At 35.7% G+C, this 24,498-nt stretch overlaps 2 protein-coding genes across 6 annotated transcripts; both read right to left on the reverse strand.

Annotated features, from left to right (window-relative positions):
- Window positions 1-311: 311 nt before the first annotated feature.
- LOC109123924 (retrovirus-related Pol polyprotein from transposon TNT 1-94) lies at window positions 312-15,490 on the reverse strand. 5 transcript variants are annotated; one of them, XM_019225060.2, is made up of 9 exons: window positions 5,127-15,490; window positions 3,960-4,070; window positions 3,235-3,402; window positions 2,217-2,254; window positions 2,019-2,098; window positions 1,843-1,931; window positions 1,613-1,693; window positions 874-1,028; window positions 312-621 (listed from the first exon to the last, which is right to left on the reverse strand). In XM_019225060.2, exon 1 carries the CDS (start codon window positions 15,289-15,291, stop codon window positions 10,348-10,350), a length of 4,944 nt encoding a protein of 1,647 aa, XP_019080605.2. In that variant the 5' UTR covers window positions 15,292-15,490; the 3' UTR covers window positions 312-621; window positions 874-1,028; window positions 1,613-1,693; window positions 1,843-1,931; window positions 2,019-2,098; window positions 2,217-2,254; window positions 3,235-3,402; window positions 3,960-4,070; window positions 5,127-10,347. The 5 variants fall into 5 exon arrangements, with proteins under 5 accessions (XP_019080605.2, XP_059598494.1, XP_059598495.1 ...); XM_059742511.1 differs by lacking the exon at window positions 2,217-2,254; XM_059742512.1 differs by lacking the exon at window positions 874-1,028.
- Window positions 15,491-16,052: 562 nt separating this feature from the next.
- On the reverse strand, window positions 16,053-23,883 carry LOC132252560 (disease resistance protein At4g27190-like). The gene is made up of 4 exons (XM_059742515.1): window positions 20,634-23,883; window positions 19,849-20,307; window positions 17,837-18,580; window positions 16,053-17,008 (listed from the first exon to the last, which is right to left on the reverse strand). Exons 1-4 carry the CDS (start codon window positions 23,409-23,411, stop codon window positions 16,397-16,399), a joined length of 4,593 nt encoding a protein of 1,530 aa, XP_059598498.1. The 5' UTR covers window positions 23,412-23,883; the 3' UTR covers window positions 16,053-16,396.
- Between the last annotated feature and the right edge of the window lie 615 nt (window positions 23,884-24,498).

Below are 24,498 nucleotides of genomic sequence, written 5' to 3' on the forward strand. Positions count from 1 at the left end.
CAATTATTTTTAACCATAAAACTTAATTTTATAGCAATAATAAATAATTTTTCTACAACAAAATTTGTGACAACATGCCACTTTTCACCACAAAAAAAAAAAAAAAATTGTAGCAACATGTTATTTTTTGCCATAAAACAAGTTTATAGCAACATATCATTTTTTATTTATGAAAATAATCATGGTCAAAGGTCAATTTTTTGCTATATAAAAAAAAAAAATCATAGTGAAAAATTACCCTTTTACCACAAAATAAAATTGATGGTGAAATATGTTTTACTACAAAAAATTATTCTTATGCATCTCACATGTTTCATCTTTAATTCATTTCCCTTGCTTCAATTTTAAATATCTTTTCGAATAAATTCAATATTAACATTTCAAATGAAATGGTTGATAGAAACATTTTCTTGCTCAACAATAACTTTCTGAACAATAAAAACTCTGTATAGACAAACTATGGGTATTTGTTTTCATTTGAGAACTTTGTCTATAACCATAAGAGAGCAGCTACTTCCAATGTAAACTTTGTCAAAATCATTTGAGACCTTTGTATCTTGAATTGGACCATCAACATGACCTTCTCCTCGCCCCCACTTTCCTCTAGCAATGTTGTAACCCCTGCATAAATAAAATCCTTGGGTTCAATACCAATTTGATGGCTTAGTCCATCTATGACACAAATAGACAGCGCCATATATATAGAGAGAGACAGGGCATGTGAAAAAAAAAAAGGTAAATAATGTTATGAAAGTCAAGGTTATTAGATTTCTAATTGACGAAAAGAGGTGATATCTTAATTAAAAATGAGTATCATGGATGATTGATTGAGAAGATAGTTGTGTTCATTAATTGAGGGAATGCCTTACATACCTAAAGTTTACTTGCATCAGTACTGATTTTCCTGATAGCCATATTCTCATCCACTGTAAGCCCTTTTGGATGGTTCATCCTTGCTTCTCTTAGTTTCCCATCTACATGCCTAGATTACCCTTCAGGCAAGCCAACAACCAGCTTGGGTCTACCATCTGCAGTTCATCAATCAACTTTAATATGCAAAATAGGTAGAACTGTACCAAAACAACTAAGAAACTAAGTAGAACCATAATCAATAACATATAATCTGACTTGACCTTTTTTGCCTGAACCATATAAAACATAAGCCCAGCTACCATGGAACTTGAACTGGGTGTTAAGGCAAACTTATTAAAACCAAGTAAAGACTACAACTTTCTAGAAAGATGGAACTCAGCTAGACACACTCAATTAATAACAATTCCTAACCATTATATTAAAAGTAGCTTACGTCGAGTGAGTGGGGATGAGATCTTGTAAATAGTACTGTTTTGAAAGTCCAAAACTAGAAGCTCGCCACTTGGGGATACCTCTAGAAAGTATGGTTCGACTCTGAGCTTACTACCATCAAACATGGTTTCCATGGTATATCCAGGCTCAAAATTCATCATGGAACAGCTAGAAATTTTTGAAAAATTAAATCCCATCAAACCCATTAACCACAAAATTGCAAAGAGCAATGTCCAGCCTATAGGTATAAATAACCACAAGAAGAAGAGGGACAAAGCTAAACGTGAGATCAGTAAATGATATGTACCTATATTGGTGGTAGACTTCAATGACCATAGCCATTTCACAAGGGCAGAGGCCACATTGGACACAATTCCACTAACAATTTCTGCCAAAAAAAGAACATGAAAATGAAGGCAGAGTTGAAGAATAATGTACAAATGAATTCAGATTTAACTTATTTTAAAATGGATTCTCTAATGGCCTTTTTTTCTCTCTTCCCAAAAATCAATCATTAATCCAAGTAATCAAACTCACCATTCCACCAAAGCAATTGGAGAAACACCTCACTACATGGCTCCAGAAAGTTCTTCTATTGGTAGGGCTTACGCATCAAACAGCGAAGACTAACCAGGGATAAAACATTATATATATATATATACATATTTCATTAAGAAACCTGAGAAGGGGGTTATGAAAGAGGCTCAACTTACCTTATAGAGTTCATCTGACAGAAGTCCCACACGGTGAGCAAATGGAACTCTTGAATTCAAATCATTAATCTCATATATCACTGGTTTAATTGAAATAAATAAATAAAGTCACCCATGATATATAAAACTTGAGACCATAAGCCATCAATAATCAATAGGAAAAATAAAAAGAAATGTTAATGACTCAATTAATCATACCTTGAATACACTGACCACAGAAAATATCCCCTTACTTCCTACAATGATGTTGAGATGAAAGGAATCCCATAAGGATATTAAATTAAAAGAGAGACAAGCGTCTTAACTTAGGCAAAGCCTATAGCTAAAAGTCAGAAAATAATAATTAATAAAAAGAAAAAAACCTTGAACCTTTTGCAAGATTAAAGGTCCAAAATTTATGAGAAGTACAATCAGTAACTGCTTCATTGAGGACCTATGGCTAATAACAACAAAAATCTAAAAAAGCATACTTAACATGCACACTCAATAGTCAATTCCTTCAAAGTTGAATATTCATTCAAAAACAAAAAACCCACTTAGCAGTGCAATAACAACACAACATAAGATCTTAAATTGGCAAAACATGAGTCATAAAAGAGTCAATATCATCATCCAGCCGCTTCCACATGAGACTTTTAACTTGTAAGCAATAAATAAATATATAATTTGCAAAAAAAAACATAACATTTATTTGAAATATTTGGGCAAAATGTCAAAGGCAAATATATAATGAGAAGCTGAAACACAAATAGTTGCATCAATTTCAAGTCTAATTTGTCATTCAACCAATGAAAGCAAGCTCAATGGAGTAACTCTATGCTCATAATTATGACAAAATCGTTCAATAATCTAAACCAATTATAATAAAAACATAATTAATTGCAAAACTAATTATAATAAAATAATAATTAGCTATAAAATTTCAATCCTTTCAACAATTAAAAAAGTGATTCTTATTTAGGTTCAACTCTCAAGTTGGAGTTCATCTTTTCGAGAAAATTTAATAAAACAAAACTAATTCTTTGATTGAGAAAAATTCAAAATTCAAATACCAAAATGCACAAAATTTCAAATCAAACCATGTAATTGGTTAATGAGAAAATGTAGGAAATGAAAAAGGAACCCTCTTCTCATCTGAGACTAACCACCTCACTTTCACTTTTCTTTTCTTTTGCTCGATTTTCTTAGAAACCAAACAAACGGTAAAAGAAAATACCTTCACATGGTGGCAGGGTTTGTTGCTGTGATCGAAGAGCGAAATCATTGGATTCATTGCCATAGTAAAAGGGCTACGAGGAGAGCACCGACAACCCAACTCCATCAACATCTGTGACACTTCTCTCTCTGCTTTCACCACCGCCATGTGTGTAGAAGCGCTAGGTTTCTTCGGAAAACACCCATGTTTGGTTGCAGAGAAAAAATTCAAGGAATATAAGTAGATTTGAGTTTACAATGTTTAACATTAAATGATCTATGTGTATATATATTAAAAAAAAAATGCTTGATTAAATCCAAAAAATAATTATTGATTTTTCTAAAATCACATGACATGTGAAAAATATATTTGCCACCTGATATGCTTAAGACCATTTTTTCTAATTAATTTGTGTGAAATTAATATTAAAGTAACTTAAATTAGGCTTAATTTTAATATGGTATAATTCAAGACAAAATTCATGTCAAAATCTTATGGAAAATCATTTGTTATGGATATATGATGTGGTTAAATATAATATTTTTTCATGAGTACAAATTTCATCTTTAAAAAAATCTTTTTTATCATAAAAAAAATTACAAAAATCATATTTTTTCCATAAAAATTTATTTCTGCATAAAATTATGGTAGCAAAATGTAAAATTTTGTTGTAGTGTAAATAGCATACCATCCAACTATATAAACCTAAAATATAACCAAATAGACTGAGATAAAGTGATACATACTGCATTAGCATGGTTAGAAATTCAGCCACGGTAACATTCCCAAGAACCAAAAATGGCATAATCATAATGTTGAACCAACTCCTAATTCCACAATCTCAACCTCAACATTACCTAAAAAAAACATAAATAAATCATTATGGGTGTTTAAAAAGGTTAAATAAACATATTACAATTACTAGTGACGGCAAATATATCATATATTATATTTGATCGAATTAGAAAATACCAATTTAAGTTTAATAGTCTATAATTAACAAAATAATCAATTCAACATGATAATAACTTAACTGAATAAGTATTATCTCAAAATAATTAGTATTAGCAATAGAGTTTGGCCAATCCAAGTCCACAATTATCTTGGCCTCCTTACTACATGACATCGGGAATTAACATCATACTATTAAGCAATCAATATATCTTAGGATTGGAAGATAAGACAACCTTTGGCATATGGAAATCATACATCTCTGCCATTTAGAAGGTCAGATGGCATCCTCAAATCAGGGAAATTCACTCATCTCAGCATCAAAAGATCACAAAGCATCTAGCATTTGAAAGGTAACAAAAGATCCTAGCAATAGGTGATCGATCCTCACCTAGTTTTTCACTCTATACACAAATTGCAGAACCCAATTACTAGTTAATGGTTTTGTGGTTTCAAGAGAGGTTTTCGAAACTACTTTGTTTTTTTTTTTTCAAAATAGAATAAAAGAACATTTGACAATATCATTTCCTTTGATTATAGGATAATATTTAAAAAAATAGTCACAAGCTTTCATTTTAATGGTTGCTAATTGGTATAACAACATGTCAAGTATAAATTGCACTTGAGGAATCTAATAAAAGTCTTGCATCATGAAAATACTTGTATCACAATAACTTAATATAATACTAAAAAAAATGATACAGTACATCCTAGCTTGATTGCACATAAAATAAGTACTGGCTGGCAAGGAGCATGGCAACTTAATAGGGGATCGATATATCATTTAAATATAGAAAAACAAACAGAAAATCGAGGATAGGTATGAAAAATCTAAAGACACTGAAAGGTAAAATTCTTTCATATTTGATGGTCTCTCTAATAGTCACACTGTAATCATTCATAGCAAGTAAAGAAAATATTAAATCATCCTTTGTAACTAAGATTGGGGAATCAATACATACCATGTGTCTTTTTAAACAAATTATGGATTGTGGTATTTAGATCATTATGCCAATGCCACTCATCATCTGCCACTTCTACTCTTTCTAGCTTTGGTGTAGTTACGAGGCTTGGAGAGAAAATTTTCATCTTGGGGCATTCTTCCACCACCATATGCTCCAAGGATGGGAATGAGAATATATAGCCCCCTGAATTGAAGCTTGTGAGGTTTGGCAAACATAGAAGTACCATGTGTTGTAATTTGTAGAAAGCAATCTGAAAATGTGAATCTCAATAATGAACTACACCTAGAGGGGGGTGAATAGGTGTTGTAGAACAATTTTAAAATTCTCCCAACAAAGATTACCTAACCTTAATAAAACATCCACAAGCAACAATGTATGCATCAACACTCTCCCAACAATTTATAAATGCAAAACACATGCAAATGCTTCAACACTCCTCAAAAATAAAACAAAATATAGAGTGAGAGAAAGAGACAATGAACACCAGATTTTTAACGTGGAAAACCTCCGAAGAGATCAAAAACCACGGGCCTATCACCGATTGAAAACTCCACTATGAAGAATAAAAAACTGAGTACAAGGTTTTACCTAGCTCAAGCCAACCAATCCTTCCCGGAATACTTGACTAGTACCTTCATTTTCAGCTTCTCCTTTTGGAGCACACTTGGAGTCCGCACCAAGCTCAATCTCGGCCTCTTCTTGAATCCACACAAGAAGAAAATGGGTTTTTGCACAACCCAAATAGAATGAGAGATTTAGATGTGAATGAAAGAATGAATCAACCCATTTATTGCTCAAGAAAATCCATTGAAAACAAGTTTTGAAAACATTAAGAGAAGTTGATTTTCTTTGCAATCAAAAACCCCAACTTAGGAAAGCAAAAATGAGAAATGAAGAACACTTAGGAGTGTGGCTGCTCTCCCCACGTTTTCAGCAGTCTCTCTACCCAGAAAATGAGTGAAGATTGGGTTTTTAAAGTGTAAAAAGAAACCCTTAATCTAATGGCTGAGATTTGATCAAAAAAACATTAGTTGGATAGATCCACCCCTACACCTGGATCGATCCAGAAACAGAGGAATAAAAGCCTTGCACCAAAAACCATTTTTCCCAACTTTCTAACACATTTTAAAGATTAAAAACCGGGTTGATTCACACCCAATCACTCCACACTCGACTACATACCTTGGCCTCTTAGCAAAGTCTTAGTCTTCAAAGTCAAGTAGTCCGAATAGGAATAGGAAAGCCGAGTTAGGGGACACTTAGGAATTTTGTCCGGAATTGCCAACCTAGCTAAACACTCACAATCTCCCCCTTTGGCAATTCTGGGACAAAACCCTTTACAACACGAATGAGTACAAGTAAGTAAGCCCCACCCAACTCTCATACAAGACCCCTCACTCACTCAAAACCACAACCTAGGTACTACAATACCTGCAAATAAATCTCAAGAAAAGCATTAGTAGCACCTGTACATATTCCAAGGCACTTCCACAAGATTTGAATAAATTAACACATAGATATCCACATATATCATTTGCCTAAAGATAATCAATATATCCATGAGTCAAAATAACATTCATGAGTCAAAATAACCATGTCCAATAACCACAAATACAAAACAATATGATCATGATCAACATATCAAATATCCAAAGCACAAAACACAATGTCATGATCATGTCAATTGTCAAGTGTAAAATGTCTCCCCCTTTTTGTCCCAGAATGAGACAAAGAGTTGTCCAAAATAAGCCATGTACATAAGTTGATCAAAATGAACATGATAAGCAAATTACACAAGACAAGGAGCTGTCCAAAAAATGATAACTAGCTGCTACTTGGCTAAGAGAGATGCTTATGGACAAAATCTTCAAGAGCGTGCAGCTGATCCATGTTGCAAAGCATTTGTCCATCAATTAGAGAGAAACCTCTCTCCATATAAGATTGAAGTTGAGAAATCTGCTCAGACAATAAGGTGGATTGAGCAGAAATCTTTTCATCCAAAGCATCAAACCTAGCACAAATTTCAGCTAGGACAGTGGAATCTACATCTGAATCAGCGTCACTTTCACCAAATTTTCTCTTGGCTCTACTATGGCACACCTTCTTCTTAGAACCAAGAGCACCCTTAATCTGTCCTTGACGTCGATTCCAAGACGAGGTATCAATGGGACCCATTGGCATAAGAAAAGGAGAATTGACAGGAAATACAACTCCAGCCCTTTGGCAGATTTGTGTGATCAAAATGCCAAAGGGAAGAACCTCCTTCTTAGACACTGTAGGATCACCTCGAAAAATCATCTCATCTAAAATGCAAGATGCTAGATTGATGGGTTCCCGATGAAGGATACGAGACAAGAGAATGCAACCATTCTTACAAATGTTTGCCCGATGAGAGGAGGGATAAACTGAGAATGATAGAAAAGTAGCTAACACCCAAGCAGGACGAGATAAACCACCAGTGTGCACCCCTGAGCCTAGCTGACCTCGGACCTCTCCCCATAAGTCAATAGACACTCTATCCAACAGGTCAGAGGTGATTTCCAAATCACTCACAGAGGGTGCTTGAACCAACGGGATGCCTAAGACTTCAGCAATTATCTTAGGGGTGACTTTAACAACAATTCCAAAAAGACTTGATTGGAGGTAGGACTGATCCAAGTCATGCTCAATAATGTTCGAATAGAACATTCGGACAATAGGAGCACAAGCAGACCCAGTGAAGTTTGCTAGAGGAAGCCATCCTAGTTCTACAAATAGGTCTGGAATTGGTGTGTCGAGAAAGGATTCTAAATGAAGTTGTCTCTCAAGAACAAGAGACCTCTGACGATAAACCTTAGTGTACTGGTCTCTACATAATTTTGCCGGGAACGCATTGAAGGGAATCCCATCAATTGAAGTTTTTGCAGGAGCCTTGGGGATACTGGGAGGCTGGATAGAAGGAATGATGGATAAATTTTCATCTCGAGCACCTTTTGAGGTTCTAGAGGATGACCCTTTAACAGGGGCTTTGCTTTTACGACATTTTGGAGGCATATTTCCCAAATAATCCACCCAAATAGCCTACTGTGAGAAAATCTCACACAAAAACTAACCAACAACACCAATGGAAGAAAAACCAACCTGTACACACGAGAAAAGCTGTGACGACCAAGGGCTACCAGATCAGCAATCCTTTGACGGGGAAGATATCAGATCAGTGATACCACAAGAAAAGCTGGAACGAATGCCCACTAACGGAAATGGAGTTGCAGTCCAGCGACAAACAGGCGACAAACAGAGAGAAAAACAATGAGACAAGATGAGCTTACAGTACACCGAAATGCCGACAGCAGACAGAAACGAGAATGAGAGCTGTGCACGGCGAAGATTTCCGGTGACAACGGCCGGAACGAACCAAACGACGGCGAATAAAAGAGACGAAGGGTTCTTCTCTGGAACGAAAACCCTAGGGCTTGGAAAGAAATGAATGAGACGAGTAACCAGTAACCAGATTTGGGGTTTTTGAGTTTTTTTTTTTTTTTTTTTACTTTTAATTACCAAAATGCCCCTCATCCATTTAACCCATGAGTATAACCATTTGAGGACACAATTGGAAATTTTCACACAAAACAAAGAAAACATGTTTAGGGATTTTGAAATTTTGAAATTTTTTTTTTTTTTTTTTTTAAATATAAAAAAAATTACGAAAATACCCCTGATTCATTAAACCAAAGGAGTTGAACCAGATGAGGGCAGAAATGGAATTTGACACAAATGCATAAGTGGTATCGATCTTGGTGGATCGATCCACACATCGTTCAAGAGCTCTCGGTGAAGGAACAAACTTATGCAACTGCAGGAAACTTTTCACAAAAAATTTCTAAGTGTTGGAGTCAAATGGTATCGATCTTGGTGGATCGATCGACACATCGTTCAAGGGCTCTCGGTGACAAGACTGTGCACACAGTGGATCGATCCACACATTCAGCAGATCGATCGACACCCTACTGAAAAATGACTTAGGCAAAAAATCTACAATAAAAACACAAGAAGTCCAACAAGCTTTCCAAACATTGAAAATTTGATTCACCATAGCTAAGATTCAATAGGATGACATACTTATCTTTCAATCAATGAGTTAGAATTGATTCATATTGAACAAGAATGCTACCAAGAGCTTAACTTTAAACAAAATTAATAAACACAAAGATTGAAGAACCTTCCAAATTTATTAAATGAATAGGTAAAAAACAAATGATTATCAACATTCTAACAAGTATGTTTAAGCTCAAAGAAGACTTACTCATGACGCCATAAAATAGTGAGTATGTTAATTTCTTTCCACTTATAAACCTATATCCACCCATAAAGCAAAAAATCATTTTCAAGACACACTTCCTTCCTAGAGAAATTCAAGATAATATTCCAAGAAGTCAATTTGCACCTCTCTTGGCCGGATTTCTGTTTAACACGGCTTATTCACATCCCAAAAAAAATCATACAACATTTGTTTTTCACATTGAGCATTGAAATGATTTCACAAACATGAGCTTCACTCTTAGGATCATTTTTTTTTTTTTTTTTTTATTTTAAATTTGAGGATCACTAAGGTGGCCTTTACAACATAACAACATATGGGATGTCCCACTCTTGCAATGGAGGCTTTTTAACCCTTGAAACATTGCCAAGGAGCCATAACCATTCTGGGAAACTTAATATTTTTTTTTTTTTTTTTTTTTTAATTTCAAAGAGAGGGCAAACAATCAAGGAAGAATAATCTTAAACACTCAAGGATATTCTGGATGACTTTACTCACTTTTTAATGCTCATTAGATAAACATAAGTTTGCATTTAGACTATAAAGAACATTACTCACAATTTATGTAATCACAAGATTCAACCATGAGCTATTACTCACTTAAAAGAAATGAAGCTAACCTTTTGAGGTTTATCTAATCAAATCAAAATAGCAAGGATTCAATATCATGTTTACCAATCAAGCCATGGAGATAAAAACATCTTGAAGCATTTAAGATCATTAAGAGTCAATTTAACTCTTAAACAAAAGAGTAAGCATGTCACTCTCATGAACTCAACAAATGTTGAAAATTTATGGAAAAATGAAGAAATGATTGAACCAAAACAAAAGGACATCAACTTGATTAAAGTTAGGAACAAAGGAAGACAACTAGGACTCAAGGATATGCAAGAAGGAGTCCTAGACAGGTTCTAGAGAAAGTCAATTGACTGTGCATAAACCTATGGACTTTCTAAGTGATTCAAACCTAGACACATCCAAAGGTTTAGTAAGAATATCAGCAATTTGACCCTCAGTTGGAACATATTCCAATGACACCACTTTGTCTTCTACTAAGTCACGAATGAAATGATGTCTAATGTCAATGTGTTTTGTTCTAGAGTGCAGAACAGGGTTCTTGGAGATGTTGATTGCACTAGTATTGTCACAAAACACTACCATGGTTCCTTGATCAATCCCATAGTCTCTCAACATTTGCTTGATCCACAAAAGTTGGGAACAACAACTACCGGCAGCAATGTATTCCGCTTCAGCTGTGGAAAGCGAAACAGAGTTTTGCTTCTTACTCATCCAAGCAACCAAACAATTTCCAATATAGAAACAACCACCTGAAGTGCTTTTTCTATCATCCACATTTCCAGCCCAATCGGCATCAGTGTAGCAAGCTACATCAGAATGCGTGTCAAATGGATACCAAAGACCCAGCTCTAAAGTACCAGCAATGTACCTAATGATACGCTTAAGAGCTATGAGATGAGATTCCTTAGGACATGCCTGATACCTAGCACACACTCCAACACTAAAAGCTATGTCCGGTCTACTAGCAGTGAGGTACAAGAGACTACCAATCATGCTCCTATACAATGTTTCCTCTACCCCTTTCCCGGATTCATCCTTACTTAGCTTTAGGTTGGTTGGCATTGGTGTCCTAAAATGTTTAGTTGACTCAAGCCCAAACTTTTTGACAAGTTCCCTTGCGTACTTGGATTGGGATAGGAAAATCCCATCCTTGAGTTGTTTCACTTGGAAACCAAGAAAATAGGTCAATTCTCCTACCATGCTCATCTCAAACTCACTTTTCATCTCTTTGGCAAAATCTAAAGCGCACTCATTGGAGGTAGAGCCAAACACAATGTCATCCACATAGATTTGTGCTACCAAGAACACTTCATCATTTCTTCTAATGAACAATGTTCGATCAGCTCCCCCTCTCATGAATCCTTTCTTAAGAAGATAGGATGTGAGTCTTTCATGCCAAGCTCTAGGAGCTTGCTTTAAACCATAGAGAGCTTTTCTAAGTCTATAGACATGATTTGGATACCTAGGGTCTTGAAACCCTTTGGGTTGCTCCACATACACTTCTTCATTAAGGATCCCATTTAGAAAGGCACTCTTGACATCCATTTGAAACAATTTAAATTTCCATACACAAGCTACAGCTAAGAGTATTCGAATGGATTCAAGTCTTGCAACTGGAGCAAAAGTTTCATCAAAATCAATTCCCTCAATTTGCTTGAACCCTTGAGCAACTAACCTAGCTTTATTTCTCACAATCACACCATTTTCATCCATCTTATTTTTGAAAATCCATTTTGTTCCAATGACATTCACATCTTTTGGTCTAGGCACTAAGAACCAAACATCATTTCTAGAAAATTGATTTAGCTCTTCATGAAGAGCATCTACCCAAGCTTCATCATTCAAGGCTTCTTCAACATTTTTTGGTTCAATTTGGGAGGTATAGCAAACATAGCTTACCTCATTTAGCTTGGATTGTCTTCTTGTTACCATGCTATCCTCATAGTTCCCAATCACATTGCTCAAAGGATGGTTCTTAGGTACCCTTGACTTATTTTTCTTTGATGGCTCAATTCTCCCCCTATCTCCTTTCTTTCCTTGCTCATCTTTCTTTTCTTCATCTTCACTTAACTTTTCATCTTCAGATTTTTCTTCAATCACTTCAATATCTTTTGACACATCAATTCTATCATCATCACACTCTCTTGACCTTGATCCCATATCATCCACAATCACATTGATTGATTCCACCATACATTTTGAACTCAAAATGTATACTCTATATGCCCGACTTTTGGAGGAATATCCTAAGAATATCCCTTCTTCACTCTTGGATTCAAACTTTCCAAGATTTTCATGATCTTTCAAGACATAGCATCTACTTCCAAACACCCTAAAGTACTTCACACTGGGTTTCTTACCTTTCCACAACTCATAACAAGTCTTCCTAGTATGAGGACGCATGTGAGTTCTATTGGAAGTATAGCAAGCTGTGTTGATGGCTTCAGCCCAAAAATGTGTAGGGAGTTCATGCTGATTTAGCATTGTTCGGGCCATTTCTTGAAGGACACGATTTTTTCTCTCAACTACCCCATTTTGTTGAGGTGTTCTAGGAGCGGAAAACTCATGTTTGATTCCTAGAGAATGACAAAATTCAAAAAAATTTGAATTGTCAAATTCTCTCCCCCTATCACTCCTAATTCTTTCAATGGGATGCCCTTTTTCATTTTGAATTTTCAAACCAATGTCCTTGAAATTTATGAATGCCTCACTCTTATCTCTTAGGAATGCAACCCATGCATACCTAGAATAGTCATCAACCATCACCAAAATGTATTTCTTGCCCCCTAAACTCTCAGTTCTCATTGGTCCCATGAGGTCCATATGTAAGAGTTCTAAAGGTTTAGAGGTCAAAATTTCATCAACTCTCTTATGTGTACTCCTTGTTTGTTTTCCCTTTTGACAAGGACCACAAATAGGATTAGAGGGTTTTCCAAGCTTAGGAATCCCTTTGATGACTTCATTATTTGCAACCTTCATCAAGTCACGGTAGTTCAAATGACCCAACCTACGGTGCCACAAATCGATTGATTCAATTTTTGAACTACCACACACAAGAGAAGAAGAAAAAGAGGTAGAAGGATTTTGACAAACAGCATAGCAATTATCAGAAGTTCTCAAACCAATCATCACACAATTTCCATTCAAATCAAACACTTTACATAAATTTTGTGAAAATTGAACATTGAACTTCTTGTCACATATTTGACTAATGCTAATCAAGTTAGCTTTCAGTCCTTCCACATACAAAACCTCTTCAAGGTTAGGGATCCCGGGAGCACAAATTGTGCCTTTCCCTTTCACACTAGCAACATTGCCATCACCAAAAGTCACATTTCCTCCATCAAATTCAGTGAAATTAGTGAAGAATGATCTATTACCTGTCATATGACGTGAACAACCACTATCAAAATACCATGAGTGTAACTCACTAGCTCTAAGTGCAGTGTGAACAACAAGGCAATTAAGCTCACTCTTTTTCACCCATATTTGTTTTACATTTGTGACTTTGGTCATTCCATTTGAAGTGCTTCCTTGGAAGCCACTATAATGAGGGACATTTGAATCTTTCATGAACACTCTCTTGCCTCCTTGTAACAACCTATTTCTCAAAGTGAATGATTCATTCATTAGGTTGGTCAACTTTCTTTGGAAACTCTCAAACATCCTAGCATAACATCTATCCATGGTGTGTCCCATTTTAGTGCAATGAGTGCAATGAAGTTTCAGTTTTGGAGGAATTTTCTTAGGGACTACTTCTTCACAAGACTTGACAAAAATTGTTTTACCACTACTTGGAGTGGTAGCTTCATCAACAAAACCTAAGCCTCTTTTATCAAATGATTTCCTCCCTAAATTGATCAAATCACTAAGTCTTTTAGAGCTAGGATGTGACTCTTCTTTCCTAAGACTCAACTCATTTTTAAACACTTGAGTTTCACTCTTCAATTCATCACACTTTTTCTTCATGTCAAAGTGTTCGCCCTCAAGAAAGGCAATCTTATCTAGCAAAGATTTTTTCTCTCCCTTTAGAGTTTTAATCTCACTGATTAAACTCCTTTTAGAAGTCTTCCACTCAACTTGTTCCTGTTTGAGACTTAAGCACTCCTTGTACAAAGTCTCATATGCAGAGTCAAAACTCATCTCATCACCATTTGAGTCACTTGACTCACAAGACTCACTAAGTACCTCCTTTTTGAGTGGTTCATCAATGACGCTTGCCATAAAAGCTGTGAAATTAGTGCATTCCTCACTAGCATTGGATTCTTTTTCACTAGATTGACATGATTCTGAGTCACTCCAAGTGACTTGCATGGCTTTCTTTCCTTTTTTCTTTGAGGGACATTCTGTGGCATAGTGTCCCTTTCCTCCACACTTGAAGCATTCAACCTCAAGGTCCTTTTTGACACTCTTGTCTTTCTTTTTGTCTTTTACATTTGATTTACCCATTGAATTATTCCATTTTCTAGCATCTTCATTGGACTTCTTCTTATATTTCCTGAACTTCATGTATTTTTTGAATTTTCTAGCAAATCTAGCAACCTCTCCATCCGACATTTTCTCATTACCCTCACCTTCGGAACCTAAGGACTCCTCTTTAATGGCATTCAAGGCAATGCCCTTTGATTTCCTAGGTGATCCAAGAGTCATTTCAAAGGTTTGGAGTGAACCCACAAGTTCATCCACTTTCAAGGAATCCACATCCTTGGACTCTTCAATGGCAGTGACTTTTGCTCTAAATCTCTCCGGAAGAGATCTTAGAATTTTTCTAACCACTTTGGAATTAGGGATGGGCTCACCTAGATTAAAACTAGAATTCACAATGTCCATCAGTTTTGCATAGAACTCTCCAAAGTTCTCATGATCCTCCATCCTAATTGTCTCAAACCTAGAGGTTAACATTTGAAGTTTGGACACTTTCACAGCATTAGTACCTTCATGAGTCACTTGGAGGATATCCCAAGCCTCCTTAGCCGAAGTACATGTGGCTATCCTACGAAATTCATCCGTGCTAATGGCATTAAAGATAGAATACATGGCTCTAGCATTGTTCTCACTAGCTTCATTGTCACCTCTATCCCATTCCAACTTAGGCTTGATAACATTAGTTGGTCTTCCTTCCCTATCCAACACCTTAGGTGGAGACCAACCAAATTCAACTGCATTCCAAACTTTTTCACTTTGCATTTTGAGAAAATATTGCATTCTCACTTTCCAATGAGAATAATTTTCGCCGGTTAAAAATGGTGGTCTCCCAATGGAAGCTCCCTCTTGATGAGGTTCCATGATTGAGATTCAAGGACCGAAAATGATTTTTCTTTTAAAAACCTGCTCTGATACCAATTGAAAATGTGAATCTCAATAATGAACTACACCTAGAGGGGGGTGAATAGGTGTTGTAGAACAATTTTAAAATTCTCCCAACAAAGATTACCTAACCTTAATAAAACATCCACAAGCAACAATGTATGCATCAACACTCTCCCAACAATTTATAAATGCAAAACACATGCAAATGCTTCAACACTCCTCAAAAATAAAACAAAATATAGAGTGAGAGAAAGAGACAATGAACACCAGATTTTTAACGTGGAAAACCTCCGAAGAGATCAAAAACCACGGGCCTATCACCGATTGAAAACTCCACTATGAAGAATAAAAAACTGAGTACAAGGTTTTACCTAGCTCAAGCCAACCAATCCTTCCCGGAATACTTGACTAGTACCTTCATTTTCAGCTTCTCCTTTTGGAGCACACTTGGAGTCCGCACCAAGCTCAATCTCGGCCTCTTCTTGAATCCACACAAGAAGAAAATGGGTTTTTGCACAACCCAAATAGAATGAGAGATTTAGATGTGAATGAAAGAATGAATCAACCCATTTATTGCTCAAGAAAATCCATTGAAAACAAGTTTTGAAAACATTAAGAGAAGTTGATTTTCTTTGCAATCAAAAACCCCAACTTAGGAAAGCAAAAATGAGAAATGAAGAACACTTAGGAGTGTGGCTGCTCTCCCCACGTTTTCAGCAGTCTCTCTACCCAGAAAATGAGTGAAGATTGGGTTTTTAAAGTGTAAAAAGAAACCCTTAATCTAATGGCTGAGATTTGATCAAAAAAACATTAGTTGGATAGATCCACCCCTACACCTGGATCGATCCAGAAACAGAGGAATAAAAGCCTTGCACCAAAAACCATTTTTCCCAACTTTCTAACACATTTTAAAGATTAAAAACCGGGTTGATTCACACCCAATCACTCCACACTCGACTACATACCTTGGCCTCTTAGCAAAGTCTTAGTCTTCAAAGTCAAGTAGTCCGAATAGGAATAGGAAAGCCGAGTTAGGGGACACTTAGGAATTTTGTCCGGAATTGCCAACCTAGCTAAACACTCACACAATCTCATCGACTGTTTCCCCTCCTTCATTGGCAATTGCTTCCCCTCCTTCATTGGCAACTACTTCTTCCATCATATGCGATCCACCAATTTTGAGCTTTCTGAGTTTTACCAGACTTTTAGCTACCGAGGGTGATATCAAACTTCTCAGACTGCTACAAGACCACACATCTAGAGTATCCAGATTTTGGAAAGATACTGAGCATGGCACCAAACTTATCAAACTGTCACAATTCCACACTTCAAGACTCTCTAGACTTTGCAAATCAAGGCCTGATTTGGAGTTTTCCTTCCACAAATGCGTCAACGCAAGAAGATCACGCAACCATATTTCTCTTAACCGTCCAAGCCTCTGGGCTTGATTTTCCTCGTCAAGTCCTTCAAGTTGGAATATCTCTTTGACTGAACTACATCTTCTCACATTTAGTTTTTCCAGATTATGTAATCTTTGAAGCACAAAGGAAGGAATCACAACCAAAATATCTATATATCCACATACTTTCAGATATCTTAGTCTAGGAAAGGAAGCCATTGGAAATTGCTCTTGCCATATTTCGTTATTCCCGTTGTCATCCAATATTAATTCCTCCAAGTAAGGGAATGCAACCTGGGAAATGGTTCGAATAAAACGAATTTGTTATGTCAGTTATAACTAGCATATAAATAAGATATGCATATCTACAAAGAAGTAATGCTGTTTTATTTCTCTGATCCAAGCAATGAACATGGAAAAATTAATATAATAATATTTTATGCTGTTTAGAGAAGATGCACTGGACAGCAACCTCTCAATGCCTAATTAGGATCATTTGGCATTTGAGAAGTTGGCTGGTTATATTGATAGTTTTACAAATTAAATAATTTTTGGACACCAATAAAATTTACTATAAATTGCAATATTGGTTTGTATCAGAATCGATAAAATGGGCATTTCTTGTTAACGAGAAAACAGAGTTTACAACTTAAATAACCCTCTCTCTATCTAACTACTTCTAACAACATGTGACAAACAGGTAACAGTGTGTAACTAATTTCATAACCAGATTAGGTCAAATTTTGACTTAAAAAGGTTCAACTGTGAATCTAGGAATTAGGTCAAATTCTGGATCAAGTGGGGGCCAACAACCGTGTTTCCAGCATATAGTTTTGGTCTCTGCATCAGATAAATTCAAATTCAATTGCTAGGTTCTTTGAAGGGATATCTAGAAAAATTAATGAGCTAAAATAATATCTGATTGGACAGATTTAATAAACATATCTGGAGGTTTACAAAGTTGAAATAATAGTGGCAAGGGGGCAATCCAATGCATTGTCCGCTGAGCAAACTAATTACGAGTGCCACAATAACATGAGAATTTAATGTACAATTTATCGAAACTTGGCAATTATGAAACTTGATGAGGTGAACCAAATCCATAAAGGTTTGAGACCTTACCTGTTGGAGCAAGAAAAGGGGCTGGAGAATTGGCATATCAAAACTTCCCTCGTGATGTCTTCGTTGGAATGTTGGAGTTTCGGATGCAAATACATCGACTTTATCACACGCACCCACTATCAGTTGTTTCAACAATGGCCACTGTGAAGTATGTGCCCCTGGGTAGAAACTCCTGAGTTGATGTAGATGGGAGAGTCTGAGAGAGGTTACTTTAGGGAATACAAACTTAGCTGCTGTCTCCACTTCATTGTCCTTTGCAACAATTTCCTCTATCCCACAAGAATGCAAATCCAGTTCTTCAAGTTGCACAAGATCTTTGACTAAAGATGCTGGAAAAAGGTTTTTCAGACTTTGACATTTAATAATAAATATTGATTTTAAGTTTTGAAAATTGAGAATTCCATGGGGATCCTTATTCCATATCTTCTCAACTTTTGGCAGCGATCTTGGAATCAGTTTACTCAACTGAGTGACAGTTACACCTTCCTTCACATTCACATTCACATTTGTCCCTTCCACATCAAAAACCGCTTCTAATGATCTACAATCATGTAAGATCAGCATCCGTAGACTCTGTAACCTTTTCAGCATACAAGATGGAAAAATATTCAACAATTTTCCACATGATGCTACTCTCACCTTTCCTAGGTTGGAAAAGGAATTTTGAGGAATTTGGTTGTGCCATATTTTTTTCACGTTATCCAGTCCCGAGATGATTAAGAACTTCAAGCTAGGAAATGCAACCTGCAGAGTTCATCCCACCATTTTGTTATTTATATATTTTGACTAACTGAAAAAAGAAAATTATCCATGTCTAGAACCAGCTAGAATTAGGGACCTCAAAAGAAAAACACAATAAATTGCATCTTAAAGAAGGGTGGAGGAAAATGTACATGCTTAAACAAGTTGAATTTCATAGTATAAAACTATAAGAATTTGTAAGGAAAAAATCAATCAAGAAATAGCAGAGTTCTCGTGGAATTCATTTTAATACAACTGTTATACAATTGAAAAGTTCCAAAAGACTCGTTTGTTTGGTTTTTTTTTTCTCCAATTTTTTATTTAATTGTTAAAGCAAATTACTTTAAGCCTTAAATATTTTGATTGATTCTTATCTAATTGTCTTAAAAAAAATTAAACCACCACCGTGTAATTTGGATGAGAATGAATTCATTATAAATTACAAAAAATTATCATAAAAAAAAATGACTTAAATACTTTTTATTTGTCAATAAAAAATTCCTTTATTTAGATAATAAACTTAAATCTATGAAATTCTAAATCAAACTAAAATTCTATACATTTATCGCACAACAAAATAAAAATAAACTGCCACTAATTCTAATATAAATTTCTTAATTAAAAAAACCCAAAACATAATTCACATTCATCTAAATATTCATTAGAGTAAATAATTCAATGAGTTTTGTAAATCAAAAAATAGAATTTGATATTCTTTTCCAAATTAAAAATATAAAAGTTAATGAATTGATTTCAATAATCAAACATATACTTCAATTATAAACCCATTATCCAAAGATATGTACACTGTATAGAAGTGTTAACTTAGAAAATTTTCTAGCATTTTTTTACTAATCAAGTATAATTAGAAATCATTTTTATTATTCCAATACAAATTTTCATAATAATTATATAACTAATTATTATAAAACTTTTATAATATTAATAATTCAAATATTTTAGGATATTTGAATATTATTTTTTCAAATTAGAGTAAGAAAAAATATCATAATTAATTTTATAAATATTTTAATATATACAAACTACATTCAACGTCCATCATTCAAACCTGAATAAAAACAAATAAATTAAACATTTAATTATATTAAACTCTATTATTGACAGTTAAGTTAAATTTTGGCGAAAAATAAAAATAAAAAAAGAGAAACAAGATGTCAAGAACCAGCTCAATCTAAATTTTCTTTATTTTCCTCCAATAATTTGATTGATAACAATGTTAAAAGGAAAAGGATTCTAAGAGATAAACTGACCCTTTCATCAAAGAGCACCAGGAAGGGGGTATCAAGGTCTGCATGGTGAAGCCTTTGGAGGGAATGATATCCAGGGGAGACGAAGCTTGTGAGGTTGGGCAAAGATTCCAGTGTAATATCGCTTAATTTAGGGAATATGATATTGCCTACAGGAGCAGAAGCCATGGAAGAAGGGAAATGATTTCTGGAGCTACCACAGTTGCATATATGCCTCAACTTTGGTAGACCAATCAACCTCAGTTCTTTTAATTTAGGGAGGAGCTCAACATGCCCATCATCAACATTTAGCTCTTCAAGATCAAATACTTGTTCCAGTTTATCACAGTCTTTCAATGTGAGTTCTTGCAAATTCTGTAACAAACTGGGTGGGAATAATTTCAACAGTGACATGCAATTCTTCAACTTGAGAGACCGGAGGTTGCCGCCCAAGGAAAGCAGAAGTTGGCCATCCCTTATCTCCTGTAACATGAGAACCTCTGAGAGCGTTAAATACAACATAGATGTATTACAGATATTAACATAGAGTGAAAATAAAAGCATGATGATAAATTGTTTGTCAAATTAAAAAACCAGTCTATTAATTGTATTCAGTCAATGCTCTGTTTTGATTGGTGACGTTTTATCTTTGCGGGTAAAGTCTCATCAGATGGGTTTTGGGATCGATTTAAATGAAGGGATTCTTGCTGACTCAAATCAATTAACGAGGAGCTAGTCTCCAAGTATTTGAATTGAAGTGATTAAAAAAGCATTGACTAGATAGAAAGGATTATCAAGGTTTGACATACCGGTTGGTTGAGAGGTGGTGTACTAGGACCAACAATTGTGCTTGCAGGCTTGGAAAGCACTGGGTTCTCCTCAAAGCAGAAATTACTGAGCTTGGGTAAGTCCTTTAATGTCAAGGATCTCAATTCAGGGAACAGAGGCACATTAACAGCATCTTCTTTTATTTCTTTCCTTCCTTGGGAAACCATCTCAACCATACTCTTGCATCTGGTTACTTTTGTTTCTTCAAGTCGGGAAAGGCCTCTAGCCACAGACAACGAGAAGAGAAATTTCAAGCCATCACAATCTTCCACTTCCACTTTTCTCAAGCAACCAAAGGACCCTGCTGGAAATTGGCCATGGCATACCTCTTGCAAGTTAATCAGCTGATTGAGAGACAAGGTCTCCATAACAGGAAAGGCAGCATGTGATGAAGTCAGATCCATCGAGTTCACAATATATTGAATCTCTGGACTGCTTTCAACATTAAGATGCTTTAATTTAAGAAAACCCTCCCTATTTAATTTGGAAAGAACATTAGTACCACCACACAATTCACGCAAGTGTAGATCTTCAGTTCTCTTCAACAACTTGCTGATACCATCCACCAGATGAAGGCTTGTATCGAATTTGTTGAGCTTCAATATTCTATTGGTTTTATAGTTTTTTTCCCAGATCCAGATATCACCTACAAATATTCTATATCTCATCAAGTTATCAAAGACCATGTCTTTTGGCAGCAACTTGGCGTCTGGTATTTGTATGTCCAAAGCGGTTAAATGAGACAAATGTTTCAACTCAGCAAGGCAAGCATTACTCTTTCCTTCCCCCTCCCATTGAGTAAAACTATTTTCCATACACAAATCCTCTAATCGGAACAAGCTTGATATGACATCTGACGGAATTACTTTTAGTTTGAAAGAACTCTTCAAATCGAACAGCCTTAGATGAGTCAACTGTGCTATTTCTCTGGGCAACTGTTCGATATCAGAATCCATAAGGCTAAGAATTTCTAATTTCTTTAGCTCTGCAATTATAACAATGTCTCCCAACTTGCATCCATCCAAACACAATGTTCGAAGATTTGCAAGGGACTGAAGTGATAAGGGCAGCGATGGAAGTTGCATTCCAGTTAAATCTAATACTTTGAGTTGCTTCATCCCTTCAAAAAATGTGTTTGGGATTTTCACTGCCAAATTGGTCTTTAGAAAACATTCAAAAAATTCAAGTTTTGGACATACCAGCCCTTCTGGAAGTTCATGAATATCACAGTGATGCAGTTTTACCCAGGTGACCTGGAGTTCATCTATCCTTGACCATTCTTCCACTCTTACAGTAGTCTTCTGGTGTGTAAACACATGATGTTGCTCGGATGCAATTTTTCTGGCAGTACTTCGAACAAGATCATGCATTCTAACAACTGCATTACGGCCAGTTTCTAGTAAAAAATTTGAGGATTTGAGGTTGTCAACCAATGTATCTATTCTATTTTTCACCTCTTCCAATGTATTAGTTCCTTGAAATAATCGCAGACCCACACCATATTTCAACAAGTCCCTAATATGGATATACCTAGAAAATAGGCCACAAAGCAAGCACAATGACTTCACTTCATCTCCCTCCAAGTGTTCGTAGCTCAACTTCAGACTTGAGTATACCTTTGTCTCCATTCCTGTTATGTTTGTGGAGGTTTGCGATTTCAGTTGTTGCAGGGCATCCTTCCAAATGGACACATTCTTGTTTTTCAATGCCTTTGCCACAGTTACTATTGCAATTGGCAAACCCGCGCATTCTTTTGCTACATCAACAGCTATAGGTTGCAACTCTGGATTTTCAATGGAATCGCCAGCTGTGTTCTTAAATAAAATCCATGTTTCATCTTCTTGCAAATGTCGAACTCGAAAATCTTTTTGAGTACTCATCTCATTCGACAAGACTTGTTTATTTCTAGAAGTTAGCACTAATTTGCATCCCTTGTGATCATCTGGCGAAGGAATTCCTACTTTCTCCAACTCAAGTTCGGCCCAAAGATCATCCAAGATGATGAGGATGGTCTTCTCCGCCTTCATCCTCTGATGTAGTCGAGCTGCTCTTCCCTGTTCACTCTCCTCCTCAAATTTCATACCTAGCCAGTCTGCAAGTTCCCTTTGAATTCTTTCTAAGTCTGGAGTCTGCAACACAGATACGTTGACCACCTTTTCGAATAACTTCTCTTGATTAGCTTGTTCAGCCACTTGTTTCACCAGCGTGGACTTCCCCACACCACCCATCCCCCATACCCCGATCCTGTTGATATTGGCATCCCTTAAGGCCTCCATGACTTCATTCAAAGTCAACATTCTTGATTCTAAAGCTTCGGAAGGTCTGCACCTTATCCCTTGCAGAGGGGCACGATATGCTACCTTCTCAAATTGACCATCTCCAAGGATTTGAACAGAAACCCCTGCCTTCTTACTTGCTTCCCTGCTTAGCTGGTACCGGGACTTCAAATTAGGACACAACCCATTGAAACAACTCTTCCGCGCCTCCTTCTCATCTTCAAGGAATTTGCAAGCATTTTGTATGAACCCATCAGCACGTTTCATCCACTTGCAAACATCATCTTCGATTATAAGTCCATTCCCAATAGCTTCATCCACAGAGTGCTGCAGCCTAGCCCTGGCATCCCTCAGCTTCTGAACCTGTTGAGAGAGTTCCTCAATGTTGGCACGGTAGTTAAACAGATAACCCAGCTGACGTACAGCTGGATCAACCAGGTACTCTGAAACTTTTGCTGCAACCGAAAGAACAATTTCTACCATTTTCTACTCGCGACTCCTTTCTTCTCTTTTGGAACACAGATCAGATCGATGACAGAAAACCAAAAGAACAGAAGCAGTAAACTAACAACAGGCTGCTAGCTACGGGAATCAGTGTCGCAAAAACAGAAATCAAAGAAATTGAAAAGTTTAGCAAGCAAAGGAGCAGAGCGACATAGACGTATGGGCAAAATGAGAGTGAAAATGAGTACTGGTGATCAGAATGAGTATGAGGGTGGGGAGAGTTGCAAACGATCTGACAAAGGGCTATGGAGGGGAATAGAGAGAAAAAGCATATGGCTGCTATTGGATTCAACTTGAAGAACAGAAGCAGAGATGTTAAGGCTGATGATTTGAGAAAGGAAACAAGGAAATGAAAGATTTCAGCAATGAAATGTGAAGACAGCTCTCACCCAGCAAAATGAAAATGAAAATCCCTAGCGAGAATGAGGATGAAAACGTAGAGTCACGAGACAAAGCTCGTACAAGGCCCTTCAATCATTCAAAGTTAAACTGAAACCCAAACCAGGTCATGAATTGTGTTTTGAATTACTGATTAGAGTAAAAATCAAAATCAAAATCAAAATCAAAATCAAAATTCATTTTTATAAAAACAAAAACTCATCCTTGTTAACTTATTCGTATTATTTGAATGTATTTCAAATATTTTGATATACAATTGCAGTTTCTAATAATAAATTGATATCTTTGAATATTTGGGTTAACCAAAGTATAATTGGTTTAAGGGTTTATTGGCATCATGAAAAAGTTGAAAAATAATAGGAAAGCAAAAGGTAAAAATTATAACATATAAAATTTAAAAAAATATATATATATATATATATATGTTCCCATTGTAAAAGAAAATTCTATATAAGAAATATTATATAAATATTTACAAATTTTTAATCTTTTCATCGTTTATTTAAAAAGAAGTAAGAAAAAGCACAAATAAAACTTTTTTTTTCTTCCACTTTTTTTTCTTCTGTTTTTCTCTTTTGCAATCATTATATATATATATATATATATTCTTTTTCTCATAATTTATTTAAATATTTCAAGATCCAAAAAATATATAAATAGTCAAAAT

The sequence above is a fragment of the Vitis vinifera genome, chromosome 14, assembly GCF_030704535.1.
Source record: "Vitis vinifera cultivar Pinot Noir 40024 chromosome 14, ASM3070453v1".
Taxonomy (NCBI): domain Eukaryota; kingdom Viridiplantae; phylum Streptophyta; class Magnoliopsida; order Vitales; family Vitaceae; genus Vitis; species Vitis vinifera.